The sequence below is a fragment of the Leptodactylus fuscus genome, chromosome 9 (genome assembly GCF_031893055.1).
Source record: "Leptodactylus fuscus isolate aLepFus1 chromosome 9, aLepFus1.hap2, whole genome shotgun sequence".
NCBI classification, from domain to species: Eukaryota; Metazoa; Chordata; class Amphibia; order Anura; family Leptodactylidae; genus Leptodactylus; species Leptodactylus fuscus.
This window is the reverse complement of record NC_134273.1, coordinates 2,973,428-2,994,883: the sequence shown is the minus strand read 5'-3', so window position 1 is coordinate 2,994,883 and position 21,456 is coordinate 2,973,428. Positions and strand designations below refer to the sequence as shown.

General features: G+C 43.3%; 1 protein-coding gene across 5 annotated transcripts in view; it reads left to right on the top strand.

Moving 5' to 3' along the window:
• ST3GAL3 (ST3 beta-galactoside alpha-2,3-sialyltransferase 3) overlaps positions 1-21,456 on the top strand; it is a 154,555-nt gene that overhangs the window by 122,899 nt on the left and 10,200 nt on the right. For all 5 annotated transcript variants that reach the window (XM_075287315.1, XM_075287316.1, XM_075287317.1 and 2 more), the window contains 4 exons: positions 2,812-2,906; positions 12,454-12,517; positions 14,362-14,457; positions 14,534-14,720. In XM_075287315.1, coding sequence (XP_075143416.1) covers positions 2,812-2,906; positions 12,454-12,517; positions 14,362-14,457; positions 14,534-14,720 — 442 coding nt within the window. The remainder of the gene's footprint in view (positions 1-2,811; positions 2,907-12,453; positions 12,518-14,361; positions 14,458-14,533; positions 14,721-21,456) is intronic.

Genomic DNA, 21,456 nt, shown 5'->3' with positions numbered 1-21,456 from the left:
TATGGAGTTATTCCTCCTTAACACAAAGGGTGAACTTTAGCTAGTGCCATCTTTATTTGCTTATTCTTAGAAGACTTAGCTGACTTCTCCTTAATGTGACCTAGTATTACATCTTTTCTGATGTGACACCAGGAGTCTCCTAAAACATGGTATCAGTGGGGTGTACGAGGAGATGTACGTGCTGCAGGGATGTGAGGACTGTCACAACCTCTGACTAACTGCTTCTACTGCCCCAGAACTCTGCATTACATTCTAATATATCTAAAAACATCACAGAACTCAGTGGTCCTATGACCCCCTGCCCCATTAATTATAGTGATTGCTAGTGCTTACACAATCCCCTAAAAGATGTGCTTACATTGTGCCTGGTATTTGGGCATACAATATGAAAGGAACATGGGAATAAGAACATCCCACTGCCAATATACTGCTGCAGGGGGTGGATGATTTTTGTTACTTAAAGGTGTTGTCCAGGATAAACTGATTTTGATGAATTAACTCGTAAACTAAACTCCCTCCCCCCACCTAATTTACTTTAATTTAAAAAAAATCTATAATTACGGATATCCCTGCTGTGATCATGTGACCGCACCAGGGACACTTCCTGATAATCCGGTGACGTTCCATTTCACTGCTTCACATAGGGATCTGCTCATACCATGTTTGTGATTTGGATTCAGTATCTATGTCTGGCCTTCTGGCTATCGCAGCGCTGCTCCATCTATCTGGGTTGTATCCGTATGAGGCATGCCTGGCAGTACTCTCATTGTAAATCACTCTCACCAGTCTTGTCAGTAGTCTGGCAGTGGTCGGGACTTTACATTATTGGCACATTCCTATGTAGTATATTTTGGCAAGTTCCTTACACTGGGAACACTTCCAGGGGGTACTGTGCCCATTTCTCATCAGTTTTCCTTTTGTTGCTTTTTTTGCCAATTTACAAACCTTGACCAGGTGAATGTGACTTATCACAGTTGGCTCTTCCTTCACATACCACTAAGGTATACAATGGGAGATATTATCCATCTGTCCTACACCCAGGATGAAATGGCTGATAATAGGGAGCAGAAACTGGATTCAGGTAGCACATGGAGATGGACTGCGGGTTTAGTGCTCTTTAAGTAGCTCCAGTATTAAAGGGTACCCATAAGAGTACATTCAGATGGTCATGTTGAAGCTTCCCGCTCCTGATTAGGCCAAAATGAATGGGTCAAAACAGGAGCGTGTCTTGAGCCGCGGACGCCGCAGCAGAGTCAGCCACGGAATCCGCAACAAGATAGGGCATGTCGCTTCTATACTATTCTATTCTTCTACTAGTTAGTGGAAAAAAAAGTGAGTGGATCCCATTGAAGTCAATGGGAGCTATTTTTGCAGGCGGATTCCACGTCAAAATCCACCTGCAAAAAACTCCATGTGAACATACCTTAAAGCTTTTACTGCACCAATCCTGACTGCCTGAAGGCCACACATATCGAAACCCAGCTTAAAAAAAGCCCCATAACAAACAAGCACTGCTAAAAATACCACAGAAATCCTGATCTATGGGACCAATCCAGAAAGTAACCATGCTGCATTTCCACAACCATCTTATTTCATACTGATGATGTAACCAATATCTGATCTGTTGGGGTCGGATACCTGGACCCTGTGCATATCATCTGTTTCTGCATCACCTGGGAGCCAGAAGCTGCAATGGACGGTGTATCCATACAGACGTTCATACACATTGAGCTCAAGTCTTTCCATTCATTTCCTATTCCTTATGAATACATGCCTTGCTTAGGATTAAATAATGGGCACTAAAAACTGCATGAGTGATTCTACCATTCTGGTACCTGGCAGTACTGCTTGCATCCATGGGGCAGTCTTGTGTAGGTGAATGAACTGATCTGTAAGGGTATTGGGGTCAGGCCTTAGTCGAGGCCTGTGTCCTTACAACTAGCTGCATGCTTTAGCCTCACAATGTGCAGTGCTCTTAAGTTAATGTAAAATGTTCATGTTACATGCTCCATAATAAGGGGATGAATAATTCACAAGTTCTGTCCCCGCACCCTGGACAGAGTTGATGCACTGGTGTCAGGTAATGTTTCTGTCCCAAGACGCAGGACAGTAATCACATTTCCACACGGGGAGCCCATTATACAGGAATGCTTTGTGCTCCCCTCATGAATAACTGAGCCCTGTCAGCACAGACTCTCGGCTTCACTGGCCACAATCTCCCCTCCATCTGCCACACAGGGAAGTTACTAAAACAAGACGATAGATCCCCCGGGAAGGATTCACGTCCTTGCTGAGCTTTTCCTTTTACTTGCTTTTTCGTGACCTGTAATCTGTGATAACACTGGGGACATCTGTCCAAACTCTGGTTGACTTCCTTGTAGTATAAATCAATGTGACTGACATCCCGCTGGGTAATATTAAAGGGGTTTCCCGGCTTAAACCCTGTATGATGAAAGGTTCCACAATATTCTCCCATCCTTGTCGTTTGAGTTTCTCACTGGTGCTGGTTGTCAGTGAATGGCAATCTCTTTGTTTCCATCAAGAGCTCATTCACATAACAGGATACAAGTGAAGGTGAATAAAGTGACTTTTTTTTTTTGTACTTTAGTGTAAATTGAAAGCAACATGTCGGTGACTTGACTGATTTTTACACATGACAGTAAGTGACACAACGCAGGCTCAGCCATATGTGTGATTACATTGGGATTGTATTGGTTCAGGGACTTCACTTCCGGTAACATCTTGTGATGTATTATTGTTAGGACGTATTTAGTGAAGGACTGAAGTAATTCCTTTCTCTTTGCTTTGCAGGTTCTCTAGGCCAGCACCCATGTTTCTTGATGATTCCTTCAGAAAATGGGGAAAGATCAGGGAATATTTGCCTCCTTTTGGAATTAAAGGACAAGGTAAAATAGATGTGTACAATGTATGTCCTAATCCATCTCTGTCTATCACTATCTATAGTCACAGAGGGCTTGATATTGGAAGGAGGATGGAGGAGATGTTCAGAGTGATGCTACACTTGCAGGTTTTGCCATTATCACCTCCACTAATCCCCATTCTTCATCTTATATTAGCTACCGCTCCGCTGATTCCAGCAAATTGGATTTTTTCTCTAGCCCCCGCCATGACTGAGCATTCAGTGCTGTTAGTTTTGGCACTCTGTATGCTGTTACCCCACATTCACACGACCAAGTTTCAGCCGTGAAATTCAGTCTGTGTTTCTTGAGCCATGTTAGTGCTGGCCTGTGGAGTTTTCAGGAGAGGGTCTCCTAGTGTTATAGTTATCAGACAGCTATGCTACCTCCCAGCAACTTATTGCCACATACTATAGTCGGCACGGGACAGTGTACACATGGGATCCTGTTGTTGCAATTACAAGTAATATAAGGAAAAGCCCCGCTGCAATGTTCAAAATCCTACAATAGAAAATGAGTATTACATAGTTCAATTCCTATGAACAAATGGTCCATCCACAAAGGATGTGCCAGGTTTCTCCAGAAAGTAAGATGCTCTTTTGCAGGCACTCCTTGCTCTTAGTGATAGGAGCGATACTTTTATTGGTTGACCAGAATTAAATTCTTCTAAAGTAAGATGACTTTCCCTGCTACTGATGGGACTCTTTAAACCCCTATAACTTGGGGACATCTCCTCCACCTTTGCCAGTTGTCGCTGCTGATGGTCTTCTACAGGTGTTATTTACTCGTGTCTGACGCTCGGCCCTCAAGGTGATGTGCTTGATATGTCAGTTTTACTTAACCGCTGGAGAGGTGATACCAGTCAATGTAGGACTTGTGCTTGATCCAGATGTTCTTTCATCACTTGGCTGATTTGTAGTATAAATGATTTAGCACATTTCCGTCTGCAGATTGACCTCCCTGTCGGGTTAAACCAACTGCAAGATTTCTGTTTGCATGCAGGAAAAAAGGGAAAGAAAAAACACAGTTGCCCCTTTCCCCGGCTCATGCTACCTGATCTGTTTCATGGTGATGACATGGCTACTCTTTCACTGGGTCAGCCTGGGTGAGCGGCATTTGTTTACCTGCAGTGCAACCAAGTGGAACAGTCTTCACAATCCAAGCCTTTATTATATTAACCCAATACTGCTAGTAGCTGGTGACCATTCACGTGTGCACAAAATGGAAAGCAGAGGTAGCAGAGTTGTAAAGACCATGATGTTACACTGAACATTGTCTGTAGATGGACAAAGGACCCACAAACCCAACCTGTAGTAGATTACCCACATGTTGTATGACACAAGTGGCATCTAAACCAAACCACCCACAAAGCCGTCTGCTGCCACACAATCCTGTCCTTCCCATGTCAGTCTCTCCTGTAATATAGATGTTAGACATACCATAGAAATGAGCCTTTCTGCAAACCTGCTGGCAATGATGGTGTCCACCAATAACACCAGAACATTGGATTAGTTACAGCTGGTAATGCAGCAATTATAATATCTGATATTACTTGCATTGTAAAGTTCACTGAATGATTGATTCATTCATTCATTGTCCTGTAAGGTCTGACCACTACAGTGACCAATGATAAAAAAATACCATGTGTGAATGTAACAGTCTCAAGGTGCGATGAAATCCATCCAGGAGTCTACTAAAATGTGACTTAGTGCTGAATAGTCCAATGGCCATTACTGAGAGGGGATGTTTATCTCCAAGGCTCAGACCTCTGCTTGGCAGATGTTCTAGGTAATGTGCAGAAGAATCTGTTCAGAACAGAGGTCCCTTTCATGATCCAAATCTTCTTTTGGCCGCATGTTCTGGATTAGGTTCACATCGTCCATCCAGCTGAGTTTAATATTACTTTTCCTAAACTAGAAGCAAAGAAGAAACACATTTATGAGGCTGAATGATGGGATCCTGCAAACAGAGTCTGGGATTAAGTGCAGCTTAGCTCTTGTTGGTGTTAGACCCTAACATCCGCTATTGAGACAGAAATCTCAGTGACTTTGGCAGGACTTCTTCTTACACTCTGCAAATTTCTACCTGGCTGAGTAGAAGAAGAAAATCTGAGCAGTTGCACCTTTGTAGTCTCTTAATCCCACCTATCAAACGTCTCCTCCTTCTGTTGGTCAGAAAGACGTGATGGCAGAGGGAGTGGAGTACACGTGACTGAGGCGGGACCACAAGGGGACTCCTTGTAGTCTGTAACCATAGAAACACATATGTGCCCATAGGAGCTGTGTCAAGTCACTTTATTTGAGATTATAATTGCATTGGGGTAAAAATAATGACTTCTAGTGAACGGACTGCCCAACCCTTGGCTCAGGTTCTATACGCTGCCTGGAAGCTTCTGTACAATGTGTTTTTACATTGAAAGTCCAGAGTCTTTCCCACACAGGTGCGTAGCGCTTCTTCCACTGCCGCAAGGCAAATAGCTGAAATACTACAAAAAAAGTGAAATGCAACTCTCTTTAGACTAACAAAAAACAGGCTGGAGTTGGACGTGAGATCCAGCAGGTCTTGTGGAGCTTCTCCTCTGCCTTGTGTTGACACGGTGCGGCTGTGATGTCATGTAATGACAGTGACCGGATTTCCTGAATAATAGCACATATGAGCAGCACTGACATTTCCAGTCCACATGGAGCCTTACAACCGTCTGTCTCGCTGCCAAAGTTCTGTTCAACTGCTGCTGCTCATGTCAGCTCTAACATTTACTAAATGTCTCACATGAAACCAGAAACAATTAGAGCTTGTTTGCCATTTCCAGCGAGGGCTGAATGTAATTACCGTTACATATTTCTGATGGTTTGTGTCGTACACATTGCATGCGGAGATGAACAATGATGTGGTTGGGTTGAGTCTCCGCTGAAGTGCGTGCCACTGAGACTTCATTCTTCAGCGGCCAACGTGCGAGGGGCTGCCAGGCGTGCGTCAGGGACTTCTACACTGCTCAACACTGGAGGCTTGTTGTCATGAAGGCTGAATGTGAGATATAAAATGCAGTGGGGGTGGAGGCGCTTATACATTTTATTTGCACTATGCTTTGTAATGGATGTAATGTGTGGATAGGATTAGCCAGAATCTCATTCACTTAGCAGGTACTGCAGCCTAAAGTGGATGTCACTATTTTACAAAGACTCTGGATCTTACATTTACAGTACAGCCATTGTAAACTTAGATTTTTTTTATTTATTTATTTATTTATTTTTTTTGGGGGGGGGGGGTTGCTGCCTCCTTTAAAATCTGACCTACAGAGTGAATAAATGTTTAGTGAAGTTTTTCCTCTGCTCTTTTAGTCTGTATATATAGTAGATGACATAAATCAGGTCGATGAGAGTTACTACATCTCAGACCGGGTAGAAGGTGACTTCTGCAATGTAGAGTCCCAGCGTCAGGGTGTTTTATCTGCAGCCGCTTCTAGCCTGGGTCATACACTATTTTTTGGAATTCACACCAGTCTTGATGTCATCTGCATTATATTGACTTTCCTTTGTTACTTTTGCACTGATTCATGGCAGATGCAACATGGAGGAGACGTGCTATTGGCATGAGTCACAAAGGGGCCCTCGAGCAGAGTGATGTTTAAAATTAGACACCCCCCTCGGAAGCTGGAGAGGCTCCTGCATGAAATGTCTTACATGTTTTAGTATAAGAATATTGTATTTCATAATGTAGTGTGGCGGCTGACAACAAAGAGAGTGCAGACGCTTCCAGTTACACTATATATGTGTGCTGAGGCCAGGGACCTCTATAGACTTCTCAGCAGGGACATCAGGGCCTTATCACACAACACAAATTAGTGAAGGATCTCTCAGGACATTTCAGAAATGGATATTCATGAGCCGGAGAGATCACACACACACATATATACACACACACACACACACACACACACACACACACACACACACACACTGAGAATAAAGGTACAGATCTAGCAGAGTTAACCTGACCGTCTGCAATTGGTTAATCTGCTGCAATATCTCCAAAGACAACAAAAAACAATGAAACGTCATTGAAGAATGTTTTTCCAGTGACTTTCCATCACTTCTTGTTGTCTTCTATGATAAGATCACACTACAGCAGTCTAACCAATTGCAGAAGTTCAGGTTAAAGTGGTTGTCCAGGCAAAACTGGACATTAAATGTATTATTTAAATAGGCCAGGGGCAGTAAAAAAAAATAATATAATATAATTATACTCCCCTTTCCCTGCTGCTCAGGTGCCTTCCTGCGCAGTCCAGTCCTCTCGATCCAATATTGACATGTGGGGGAAGTCCTAGCCACACGTGACCACTGAGGTCAGTCAGCTGAAGAGATCCAAAGTTTTACTGTCAGAAAATGTCAGATCGGTACAACTGTACCACGCACCCCCCCCCCCCCCCCCCCCCAAGCCTATATAGAAATGTACACTTTGCCTGGACAACCTCCTTATCTCTGCTACATCTGTATAGTAGATCTGTTTGCTCCAACTACCCCGGCTTGTATGTGGCTTCCGGGTTGCAAGGCCTTTTCACTACATTGCTCAAAGCAGACACATTGGTAGAAGAAAGAATTGTTAAAATTTTCTTATATATCACAACTAAAACCAAAAATTCCAGTCCTGATTTATGGCAGTAATAAATGACAAGAGAAAATTACAAAACAGACTGAATGGATGAAGCGGAAAATGAAGGGAAAAAGAAAAACTCACTATTTTTTTATTGGAAATAACTGAAGTCATATAAGTTGTGTGTCCTGGTGACTCGCCCAACCACTATGGATACCTGTGCCAAGTCTACTGAATGGCGCACAACATTACCGGACAAGAAGCAGAGCTGGAAAGTAGTTTATACCAGTGCTGGTTTAGGAACATGTTTTCCCTCCAGCAGATACCAGTAATAGATGAGCCCCTGGATGATTGACAGATATATAAATTCCTGCACAGTCTGCCAATAGTAACAGGGTATGGACGCCGCCGGAGTCTTCACAGTTATATGGGAACATATGAGTAACCGGTATACATGGAGGAATATGAAGCTGTTCCTGGCGGCTCCGCTCTGCCACATCATCCTAGTATTAAGGGCCATGACATACAGGAGGGAGCAGTGAGAGGATTCCTCAGGACGGCGGCAGGACTCATAAGTACTGTATATTACTACGTAGTCACTGCAGAGTATTGTCCTCCAGGCTGCTCCACCATCAATGACTCCAGCTTAACCCCATTGTCTATTAGAGTAGAAGTGATATCAATAGCATAGCAATGAATTAGCTCTAGATCAGGGGTGCCCAATACGTCGATCGCGATCTACTGGCAGATCGCAAAGGACGTATGGGTCGATCGCGGGATGCAGGGATCCCTGTGTCTGTCTGTTTACAGTGCAGGCTGAGAGTCATCTCCGGACACTGGCAGATAACTCTCAGCCTGTGCTGTGAAGAAGCAGACAGCGGGGATCCCTGGGCAGCCACAGAACGCCGCTGTCTCCTGCTATCACAATCCGCCCGGCCACGCCCACAAACACACCCGGTCCCGTCCACAAACACGCCCGCTCCCGCCCACAAATACGTCCAGTCCCGCCCACAAATACGTCCAGCCCCGTCCACAAATATGTCCGGTCCCGCCCACAAATACGTCTGGTCCCGCCCACAGATCCGCCCTAGTAGATCTTTTGCCTTGGTCAGCAAATAAAGTAGATCACACGCTGTGAAAGTGTGAGCACCCCTGCTCTAGATTATCCTTTTTAGAGCGAATGTACCCAAATAGTTATTTGCGTGTTGACGACACCAGTATATGCAGTAACAAGCACTGTAACAAAGTAAGTGAGCCCATACACTCAAAATACTCAAGAAGTATTAAAAAATATATAATTCTGAATACTATCATATAAAAGTGGATAAGACCGACAATATGAATGCGTGCCAAATCCAAATACAGTCACAAACCAATAAGTAATAGTTGTAATAATAGTGAGTGAATTGATAGTGAACTCACCATGTGCCTCCCAAACACTGCATCATGTGAACAAACCACATGGAATAAAATACATCTGCACATATACATATTTATGTAGCAGCAGTGGTGCGGACCCAACCAGTCAGAGACAGGGAAACAAATCTTGCAGCGGTTTATTTAGAATAAAAACAGGAGAATAAAGAAATCTTGACTTCAGGCACAAAATGAGTAAAATAAAATCCAGCCTTAACTTCAGGCAAAACAATAAGAAACAAAATCCTGCTCGTCTGAGCGACTAACTATACATATGGCTTACTACCAGCCACACAAACAAACCAATAAGCACGATACAAGCTCACCGGACTCAGGGTTACAGGACAAACCCAGCCGCCTCCTCTCGCTCCCTGGGTCTACAGCCTCTTCTAGCCCAGTAACAAGCCAAAGATCTACACCTGGGGTGAGGCTACTCCAGACCTGCACTGGACCACCCATATGTCAGACACTCGAGCACTCTGCCTGTCACCATCTCACAATGTACATATATACACACGTGGACAAAATTGTTGGTTCCCCTTGTTTAATTAAGTAAAGTAAAAACCACAATGGTCACAGAAATAACTTGAATCTAACAAAAGTAATAATAAATAAAAATTTACTGAAAATGAACAAATGAAAGTCAGACTTTGCTTTTTGCTTCAACACAATAAAAAAAAACAAAAAAAAAAAACTGATGACACGGCCTGGACAGAAATGACTGTTTCCTGTAATATTTTGATGCACAACCTTTTGGGGCAATCACTGCAATCAGACGATTCCTGTAACTGTCAGTGAGACTTCTGCCCCTCTCAGCAGGATTTTGGGCTCCTCCCCTGCTCCAGTTGTCTCAGGGGTGAAGGGGCCTTTTCCAGACGACATGTTTCAGCTCTTTCCAAAGATGCTCCATAGTATTTAGGTGTGGTCTCATGGAAGCCCCTTCAGAATAGTTCCATGTTCTCCTCTCAGCCATTCTTGGGGGGGTTTAGCGGTGTGTTTTGGGTCATAATCCTGTTGCAAGACCCAGAACCTGCGACTGAGACCAAGCTTTCTGACACTGGGCAGCACATTTCTCTCTAGAATCCCTTGATAGTCTTGAAATTTCATTGTACCCTGCACAGATTCAAGACCCAGAACATAACAGAGCCTCCTCCATGTGTCACAGTAGGGACAGTCTTCTTTTCAGGATAGGCTTCATTTTTCCGTCTGTGACCATAGAGCTGATGGGCCAAAAAGTCTTGTCTGTCCATAGGACATTCCCTGAAGCTTTGTGGTTGTCAGCAGGGAGATTGGTTATTATTACTTTTGTCAGATTCAAGTTATTTCTGTGACCATTGTGGGTTTTTCTTTCATTAAACCAGAGGTACCAACAATTTTGTCCAATGTTTATATATATTTTGAGTATAAAAAGTGTTAAATCCTCCTACAGATTGCTGCTCCGCTGCTCTCATAACTTGTTTATCGAAGAATTTAAAAAAAAAAAAAAAAAATCAGGCGTCTACCAAAAATATGTAGATCTTTGACAGCTGGGAAAGCGTCAAATCTACAACTTGGTGAGAAGGTGAGACCTCTCTCCAGCACAGCAGTATCAGTAGAAGACCAGTGAGATGAGGTTAGTTACTTGGAAATTATTTTAACCATGGCTACTCCTAGTTTCGAGATGGCGTTTGGTTGGTTGGGTTGGTACATGTAACTGTAATTTTTGCATTTCTTATTACTGGTCAATCTTCTTTCTATATCTGAATTGATTGATATATTCTAATATAGATTCTAATAATCTATACTTAATGAAATGATAATTTTGATATGGCTAGAGTATAAAGTATTCCATCTGCCATTACATCAGAAGCTCCTAATACAGTGAGAATTATCAGAAAACTGATGTCCACAAGCCTCACCTGTGAGAAGAATGACATAAGTCTATATAGATTTACTGTCTTCAAAAGCAAGTGCAATAATCCATTCCCACTCAGTAAGCAGAGATCTTGAAAATGTATCAGAAATATTAATAAAAAGTCTATTAGAAGATTGAGGAGCTTTTCTACAGGCGTCTGGAGAGTAGTTTTAATACCACATCTTGCGGCCTTTGTCTGCCCAGAATTTACTCTCCATTCACATGTTATAAATTCAGTACAAATATTAAGCTTGGCGTCCCTGTGAAGTCGGGGCAGGAATGTTCATTACGTTGCATCGCAGCCAGAAGGACAATATTAATGTGATTTATCTGGCTGCGTGTCCAGCACTTTGTAGCTCAGTGTCACAGCTTCTCCTCGCTCTGAGACTTCCCAGAAGCCGAGTCACATCCCTCCATAGACTCTCCTAGAGTGTGATAATGAAGAGACATCTTCACACCTTCAGCCGCAAGACCCTCTATAAGGACACTGGGAGATTTCGTAATATATTCTATAGGCTCTGTACACAACTGCATCATGGTTAATACATGATGGATCCTGGGACTTGTCACTTTTCACCAGGGTGTTAGTGATTGTGACATAAAAAGCAGCGCTACATACAGTGCAAATGTGACAGAATCTGCAACAGATCTTCAAGTGTAGATTACGGCCTGAGAATGTCAGACTAGGGCTCAAAAAACCACAGTAAAACTTGCAACAAAAAAGCAGCTTTTCTACAGTGTGGACCTAAAACCCCCCAGATTTTCTGGCCTCAAAAACATCAACTATTAATTTCCATGGGAGTTAGTAGCAGATTTTTACCGCTAGCTGATTTTTTAGTTCAGATACATTGAAGCAATACAAAACTGGTTACAAATGTGACCATAAGCTGCAAGTAATTGCAAGAGACTCCTAATTTGAACTAATTTTATGGCAAACCTTATTCTATGTATACAGTGCTCACAACACTTAAACTGTTTTAGGTGTGAGATTCTAAATGGAATTAATGGGATAGGTCATCCACAGCTGATCAGCAAGGATCCAACTCCAGCGGAGATCCATTAAAGTCAATGAGACTGTGCTTGCAGCAACTTCCCTCATAGTGTATGGAGATTTGGTACACTGCAGGCACCGCAAACAGGAGTGCCAGGGTCTGACCTCTGCTTTTAAAGACCTACATTAAAGATAATATACTGCTGGACTGCCCCTTCAGATACTTACCTCCACCTCCCTATAACATAATGGGGTGCACTTACTGTGGATGCCATATTTATAGTGTAACATTTCCAGACAGACTCTTCAGGTCTGATCCTTGGGGTGATGACTGCATTGCTTATGTAATGCTCCTGCTGGTAAAGGGCGTTCCATTTGTTAATGAAATGTAAGTTTCCCATAAACAGACAGTGTGGAGTTCAGGCTGTTGATTCAGTAAAGTGTTTGTAATCCATGGGAGATTATGAGTCCTGCTGCAAGTGTGGATTGTATGTGGAGGGTCAGAAGTGAAGAGATGCGAGACTGTCCTGAGGATCTGACAATCTGTGCCGGCGTAGCACAATCCTTGTGACGTCTGATCTCAGGAGACTTACTGTAAGCCTTCTCATCCCTTAACACCCTGTTCCATTCTTTCCCCTGTACAGATAACTTAATCAAAGCTATCTTGTCCGCTACTAAAGAATACCGCCTGACTCCAGCCCTGGACAGGTACAGTATGGTAATCACTGTGTATTACAAAAGTCCCCTCCATTACCCCGTGGTCTTTGTTACTTGTGGTCCATGTGACTTGCTTAAAAGAATATTTAAATCTTAGAGAAATAAAACTGCAGAGTTCTGAAAGTTTCCAAAACCTTTCCAAATTCTTACAATTTCCAAGATCTTTGCTTTCTGTCAATGAATAGAAACTTTAAACATATGTTGATCATGTCCTGCTGAGAGCTGCAGCGTGTCCGGGCTCCTTAGGGGTTCTTAATGTCCCCATGTAATGACATCAGGCAAAGATCTCCAATATGATGAATAAGTGAAACGCAAAAAATATCTCGGGTCAGTTCAGAGACCTTTTCATTTCCCATCTTTGGCTGAGGTCTCACATTGCAGAAACACAACTGTTTTTCTAACAGATTTTGCTGCGGTTTTTTGAGCCAAAGTCAAGAGTGGAATGAGCCGATGGGAGAAGTATAAGAGGTTCCTTCACATTTCCCATTCCTTGTGTAGCCATTCTTGGCTTTAGCTCAAAAAAAAGCAACAAAATCTTCCACATAAAAAGCTGCATCTCCCAACGTGGGCCTTAATCCACAGTAAAATAGTGTATTGGAGAAAGTCTGTCCTAGTGATTATAATGAGTCAAATGGTGCAGACTGGGCCACATTCCTCATAGGCCTCTAACACATGGACTGTATTATTACTGATGCCTTCTACATTCACCACAGGCCTCCCCCGCTAACCTTCATTCAGCCATAATTCATTGCTGCTTATTTACATAGGACGAGGAGTGCTGTAATATGAGGGCCATCATGTTACAAAGTACATACATTGTTTAGGCGTCTTCTCCCATATTCCTCATGTAGCCGTGCTTTGTGTCCCATATTCCTGCAATCCTAAGAAATAGTCTTATGCATTAGGCCTCTAGAGTAAATTGACAATTTAATATTTCTTGCTTTGGCCCAGATTCTCTCCATTGGACACAGCCGTCTTCACCATTTCTACTTGCTCTTCTTACCTAGTCCTGCTCGTATATCTAAGGCAGGGTGATCTTAGAGTACAGTTACATGTATAGGCAGTTCTCTATGAAGTATATTGCTTGCTTGCTCATCAGAAGTTACTACAATGTCCTTTTTTGGTGGATCTGTTATTTTTCCACCTTTCATCTTCATTCTGAACATGCAGTGAGGAATGAAGAGGGAAAAATGACTCGCAAAACAGATGCAAGCGGATCACTATCTGTTGGTAATCCATTTGTGTCTGCCTTCCATAAACCTTAATGTTAAAAAACAGATGTGTTGCTGTCCATCATGTATCCTTATTTTTTTTGATAGACCAAAGCCTTGCAAGTCCAACCCTTGTCTCCATCCAATGAGCGGATACATGGCGGAAATACTCCAAACTCAGACTTGTGCATTTTTTACACCATTGACTCGCTCTAATCAGTTGCTTTGATCTTTCGGTGGATCAGAAGCTCCATCTGCGGAGACACCAACATAGATGTGGACTTGGCATTAGTTTATGCAGATTTTGAGCCTCAATATGTAAATAGAAGTTATCTTACTGAAAAGTAGCAAGCTGAGGTCTTTACTATGGTTGGTATTTTCCATCCCTTGAAGAGATTATTAGAAACTTGCAGATCCCCTTTAACTTCAGTAGATATTTTCATTATTGATTTAGTACTTGGACTTACGCTGAGGGATCTCCAGCATGTTCTTCTCCCGGTGCAGGTTTCTGCAGTTAAGACCTTGACCATACCCCTTTGATGTTATTTATAGAAGTGAACTCTATAAGGGATGTATACCTTTGTTGGGGGTTCCTTACGATTGTTTTTTTCACTTTTTCCTTAGCCTGAGCTGTCGGCGATGCATCATTGTGGGTAATGGAGGGGTGCTCGCCAACAAATCTCTGGGATCTAAAATTGATGAGTATGAGGTTGTGGTTCGGTAAGTTCTCTCCACAGACTTGTATGTTTGAACATAAACCCAATATTGGCCATGACATATTATATTCCTCTTTTAGGTTGAATTCTGCACCAGTAAAAGGCTTTGAGAAGGATGTGGGAAGTAAAACTACATTGAGAATTACATATCCAGAAGGAGCTATTCAGAAACTTGAACAATACGAGAAAGATTCCCTTTTTGTCTTGGCTGGATTCAAGTGGCAAGATTTCAAGTGGCTGAAATACATTGTTTACAAGGAGAAAGTGGTATGTTCCTAATATTAGTGGAGTCTACTGTGATACACGACACGCTCACTTATGAAAACATGTGTCAGGCTAGGTTCACATGTGTGTAGGAGACTCTGCCTCATCAGACAGAAAAGTCCTGTCCTCCCCATTATAGTCTCGGGTGTCCGCAGATGACGGTTTGTTCCAGCAGACTCTTCTCCCTCTTTTACATTCCCATGTGGACCTGAACACCAGAGAGACAAACACTAGTGTGAACCCAGTATCCTTTTTCCTATTAATATTATAGAGGTGATAGTTTGTGTGTTTGGATGTTTTTGTGTTTGTTCCTCAATCACGCAAAAACGGCTAAACTGATTTGGATGAAATATGACACATAGATAGTTTGTAACCTGGAGTAACACATAGGATACTTTATATCTCAGTAAATGACATGGCTTTACGACTGAATTTATGGTGACATACTATATTACACTGCTCCTGCAGCCGCTTATCTCAAGTCCCAGGTCTGTTATCTCTCTATGTAACATTCAGCTAACCCTCAGTCCATTGTGTACAAGCATCTGCATGTTATCTGATCTGCTCCAGGCAATGCTGACACACTGGAGAGGAAAACACCTTTACTCCACATTGGCAGTTTGCTAATATTAAACATGCCGGAAAAAGAAAATCTAATTTGTCGCAAAATTCTTAAACAACGAGAGCTATGAAGGAGCCAGAAGTCACAGAGTTCTCCTCAAGCAGAGATGAGGGGGATCATCAACGCCAACAACACACTCATTATATGACGTCTCAGCGAGCTGCTGAGATGCCGGAACAATCACAGGCACGGCGTAAGGAACAAGTTCAGCAGCAGGACAGCTTGAGAGCTGCCGAAATGCCAAAACAGGCAGATCATCAACAGCAGCAATTTGCTGAATATAGGCGGATCATCGACGCCAACAACATGCAGACGAAATCGTGGGCAGAGGCTAGTCAATAATCAGTGGGCTCTAGACCAGGTCTGTAACTATGGGAGACTCCTATACTTTTCTTGTGCTTTAGTTTTATAAATGACACCAGAGATATATCACCTCCTCTAGCACACAGGGCACTAATGCTACAAGATACCGTGTCTGCCAGCATCGCTACAGATGACATGTATTGCTTTTATAGCCCTGGCCTACGTGCTACCGGCACTGCTTTATCAGGTCCCTGTTTGATTGTGTGCCAAGCATTAGAAGACATAGGCACATAGTACATTGTGAACGCCCCATCCCATTAAGGAGCCAGACAGGATGGCATCAAGGGCCGCACACTATATGTGCCCGAACTAGATCAGCTGGAACAGTCTCTCCCTCCAGATGTTGTACACCTCGCTGGGCTCTGTCCATAGATATCTGGAATGTCTGACTATTACATTGTTAAACCTTACCCTTTGCTAATATAACTTTCTCATATACAACACGGATTCTTTTTTTCTGCCATTTCTATTTACAAGATCATTTTGGGGGAAATAATTGCTTTGAAATAATTTTATTGTTTTCTACTCTACAAATGGACATGTCTGTGCTGTCACCTCACCCTTGTCAGTCATAGCACACTTAGAAATGTCACTGAGGATCTGGAGCGTCTCAGACTAAGTTTTTTTTTGTAATTCTTGGCTGAGTTTGCAGACTGCCGACGTATAAGGACACAAATGGGCACTTTATTAAGCTTCTCGCTTGTTTTTTAGCCTCATAAATTGAACAGCAGCTGAGCTTAGTGACCTCTGCTCCTTCTTCAGGGTGGATAGACATGGGAATTGGTGGAATTTTAGTAAAAAGCCATCAAGTCCCGATGGCTGAGATAAGGATGGTGTGTGATGCCGTCACAGTAGCCTCCTGCTTGATGTATGACGGTGTTCTCTGCCTTCAGGGACATGACAGCATTTATTTTAATTCATCAACGTTTTGATCTGTGAAAATAGTGGATACATGAGAACGCACGTACACAGCATCGCAACGAGGGAATGGCGGACTGCACAGAATAACAACAAACAAACGTAGCAAGTAAATAAGTGAGACAATGTCTGGGTGTATAGAGAGGAGTTTTGTGCCTCCAGACTTGGACTTGCAGCCACCAGACTGCAGATGCTCACTGAAATATGAAACAGCTGCCTGGTCTCAGAAGTCCGGGTGCAGCGCCCACCTCCCACGCTCTCACAGATTCCAAACAGAAATCATTTCTTGTAAATAAATGTGGAGGAGCCTCTACAAGGAGGGCGCTGAGGTCTTCCCATCGGCTGAGCCTCAGCATGCACTTTGCAGTAAGACAGGTTATTATTACTTTCCCAGTAAGCGATCCTCTTACTCCTTGTTATCACTTCACCTTTTCTAATCAATCAGTGAAGTTTAAGGCTAAAGCCCCTCATAGCAGGTTGCAGCCAAAAAGCACTGCGGGAAAAACTGTGGCGACTAGAGGGCTGCTCCATGATAGCGGCTTCTGTCCTGGAAGACTCGAGCCAGCCTTGTATTACACCAGGGGTCTCAAACTCAACTCAGCATGTGGGCCGCAGAGCAAGATCCCAGCCAGTCGGCGGGCCGCACCGCGGCAAATTTAGCTCCACCCACTTTTATGTTGACTCCGCCCATTCATTTTTCATGTGCCCCCACACTGTATAATCCTCCTACAGTCACCCGTAAACTATATGTCCCCCCCTCCATCTTTCCCCCAGTTACATATACACCCTTCATCTGCCCCCAGATTCATGTCCCCCCATCTCTGCCCTCAGATTCATGTCCCCTCCATCTCTGCCCCCAGATTCATGTCCCCCCATCTCTGCCCCCAGATTCATGTCCCCCCATCTCTGCCCCCAGATTCATGTCCCCCCATCTCTGCCCCAGATTCATGTCCCCCCATCTCTGCCCCCAGATTCATGTCCCTCCCAGTGTCATGAGCCCCTTCATTCCACCTCAATGTTTAAAGAGGACCTTCCACCATTTTGCCCACAGGCAGTTCTATATACTGCCGGAAAGCTGACAGTGCACTGAGTTCAGCACACTGTCGGCTTTCCCGATGTGGGCCCAGTGTGAAGAGCTTACGGTCCAGTACCGTAGCTCTTCTATGGTCAGAAGAGCGTCTTTGACACTCAGTCAGAGACGTCCTTCTTCACAGCACAGCCAATCGCGCTGTGCTGTGAGAGCCGGGAGGAACGCCCCCTCCCTCTGCTCGCAGTACTCGTCCATAGACGAGCATTATCAGGGAGGGAGGGGGCGTTCCTCCCGGCTCTCACAGCACAGCGCGATTGGCTGTGCTGTGAAGAAGGACGTCTCTGACTGAGTGTCAGAGACGCTCTTCTGACCATAGAAGAGCTACGGTACCGGACCGTAAGCTCTTCACACTTGGCCCACATCGGGAAAGCCGACAGTGTGCTGAACTCAGCGCACTGTCAGCTTTCCGGCAGTATATAAAACTGCCTGTGGGCAAAATGGTGAAACGTCCAGATTCAACTTGGATCCGGCGTCCCTAGGCTTGTGCGGGCCGCACAAAATTGTTCGGGGGGCCGCATGCGGCCTGCGGGCCGCGAGTTTGAGACCCCTGTATTACACGGACATCAGTTCACCAGCTAATATTACATTTCCAGTACAATAAAACAAGCTGATATTACAGCTTGACTTATTGAGTGATCAGACTTAGATTCCTTGCTGGGATATGTTTTTGCTCTCAGCAGTTCCCTATCATGACAGAAGTCACCTAATAATATTGCTATAGCTTCTTGGAAGATATCACATATATATATATATATATATATATATATATATATATATATAGGCACAATTACTATAAAATGCCATGTAAATGTACAAGAAGGTAATGCTGAAGCCGTTTATGTAGATTTCAGCTCTGCAGGCGTTTATGTAGATGAATTCTACATGTAAACTGTGATCTTGTGTTCACAGGTGGATATGAGCCTAGTTCCTAACCCCAGCAGGAATCCCATTTACCTATGTATGGTCTGTGTATTCTAAAATTTAGTGTCACTTGATGAACATCGGGGCTTGTTACATTTCAGGCGAGCGAGGACAGTATGGGCAGGCAGCGGCTCTAACACTCTGTTGTCTAGTTATTGGCTGCTCATCTGCCTTTCATTTGCTGTCGCCTCTTATGTCTTTGCATAAACTTATCGTCTTGATCACTTCATTTTCTCACTTTCAATAGTCTTGGGTTCATCTGAGGTTTCTTGTCATTCCTCACATACTGTCAGTGTTTCCTGCTGCCAGTGCAGGGTCATTTGCTGAGTCCTCCTGCTTATGCTCCTATGCTGACTGTTCTGCTTCCCTCTAACTATAAGGATCAATGTTCCATCTACGTTATTAATACAACTAATGAATAGTCAATTGCAGTTGTTGTAATTCTCACCGCCATAATTACGTCAGCCTGGGTGTGACGAGTCTGCACTTTGTGGCACAGAATTTGGGACCCACTAGAGACAGGAAACAGAGAACCTTACCCAGAGAAAACAAGAATTTCAGATCAGAAGCCAAAAATGTTTCAACATAGCTGCAACATGAGAAAGTAAAATCTTACACTGAGGCTATGATTCTCAGCCATTACTGCAAGTGACATCATCTTAGGAAGACCTTGCTGAATGACCCGCTCACTCACTCACCAACACTACAGATGATATGCACTGAGCCCCCACCCTCTATACAACGTTTCAGTATTTGCTGATGAATTAGTCCGGACTTGTTGGCAGAGAAACCTAGTGTTCGTGGCGTAGGTGAGAGCCGGACTGTTAGGGTTTCACCTGTGCTGTTCACTGCAAGGCTCTGTTTTTTAAAGAAAAGAACTTGCAAAGAATCCCATGTTGTGGTTGCAACTTGACCTTGGCATAAAAATGCAGCAATATCTGGTATAGTTGGTCAGATCTCCTTTATGACCAAATTTTCCCAATTTATTTGAAAAAGTGGCATAGTTTAATGGGCAATGTGTGGTTTAATGTGCCAAAATGTAATGTAAATTTTTTAAACCTGTATTTATTAACATTATATTGGAAAAAACCTAAAGACATTAAACATCGAACCTGTTTCAGTATATTAAAATTAAGGTATAATCCGGCAGGCGAAAGAATCCAAAACTTAAAACTTAACTTTTAATCCATTAAAAATACAATTTTTAAAAAAAATGTTTTGTTTTTTTTTACTTGACTGGACATGTCCAGTGTATATGGTGTGTATATGGGGTGTATATGGCATATATGGTGTATATGGCATCCAGTATTTCTAATAACTTGATGGTGAGCAGTTTTTCATTTAGATAAGAGGTCCTCAACCTTTTTAAATAGGGGATCAGTTCACTGTACATCAGACCATTGGAGGGCCAAAATATAGTTAAAAAAATGTAAAATTTATCTGCCTCACAGTAGCTCCCCCCACAGTATTATACTTTCACAGCAGGCCCCTCCCCTTACAGTATTATATGCTCCTCAGTATGCCCCCCACACTGTATTATATGCACCTCAGTACGCCCCCCACACTGTATTATATGCTTCTTAGTACACCCCCACACACAGTATTAAATGGTCCACAGTACGCCCACCCCACAGTGTGTATATGTGTATATATATATATATATATATATATATATATATATATATATATATATATATATACCGTATTTTTCGGACTATAAGACAGTGGTTAAGCGGCCGGCCGCCGGCAAAGTCTGCGTGCCAGGTGCTTCCATTCATTTCTATGGGAGCGTGCTGTTCGGATCAGCTGATCCAAATAGTGTTCACTCATCTCTATTACCGTATTTTTCGGACTATAAGACGCACCTAGGTCTTAGAGGAGGAAAATAGGGAAAAAAAAATTTGAAGCAAAAACTGGTAAAATATTTAATATATGGGAGTTGTAGTTTTGCAACAGCTGCAAGGACACATTGACAGGTGACCCTGCAGCTGTACGGGGATGCATAGAGCGTTTTTTTTGCGGGGCCAGCTGTACTTTTTAGCTATACCATTTTGGGGGATATCTATTGCTTAGATCACCTTGTATTGAAAAAAAAAAAAAAACAGGAGGTGATTTAGAACTTTTATTTATTTCATATTTTTAAAGCTTTTTTCTTTTTTTTTTTTTTTTTACTATTTTATTCCCCTCCCGGGGCTTGAACCTGCGGTCACTTGATCGCAAGTCCCATAGACGGTAATACAAGGCAATACGATCCTCTGCCCTGCATGAAGCCAGGACAGGGGAGCGCAGCGATGTCTCAGGCCCCGGCGTCTATCACTTGCCCGCTTCCGCCTCTCTATTACAGCGGATGCCAGGCGCCACCTTCAGACTATAAGACGCACCCTTCTTTTCCCAAAAAATTTTGGGGAAAAAAAGTGCGTCTTATAGTCCGAAAAATACGGTATATATATATATGCTCCTCAGTACGCCGCCCACACTGTATTATATGCTCCTTAGTACACTACACACACACACAGTATCATACTTACCCATGAAGAGCCGCTGGGCGTCCTCCTCCTTCAGACTGCAGGTGCTGATGACTTACCTTACCTGCGTCGGGGCAAAGGTCACACTCTGCAGTCAGTGTACGCCATGGTTGCGCGACCTACTCTGACTGCTTTCACCTGTAGGTGCATTTGCATCTACACCTAAAAAGAGCGATCGCTCTCTAACGGGGAATCCTGTACCAGATACCGTTACTGAGCGATCCGGGCAATGGTGCGTGGGCCACATTTGGCTCATGTGGCCTGCGGGCTGTAGTCTGAGGACCCCTGGTTCAATATATG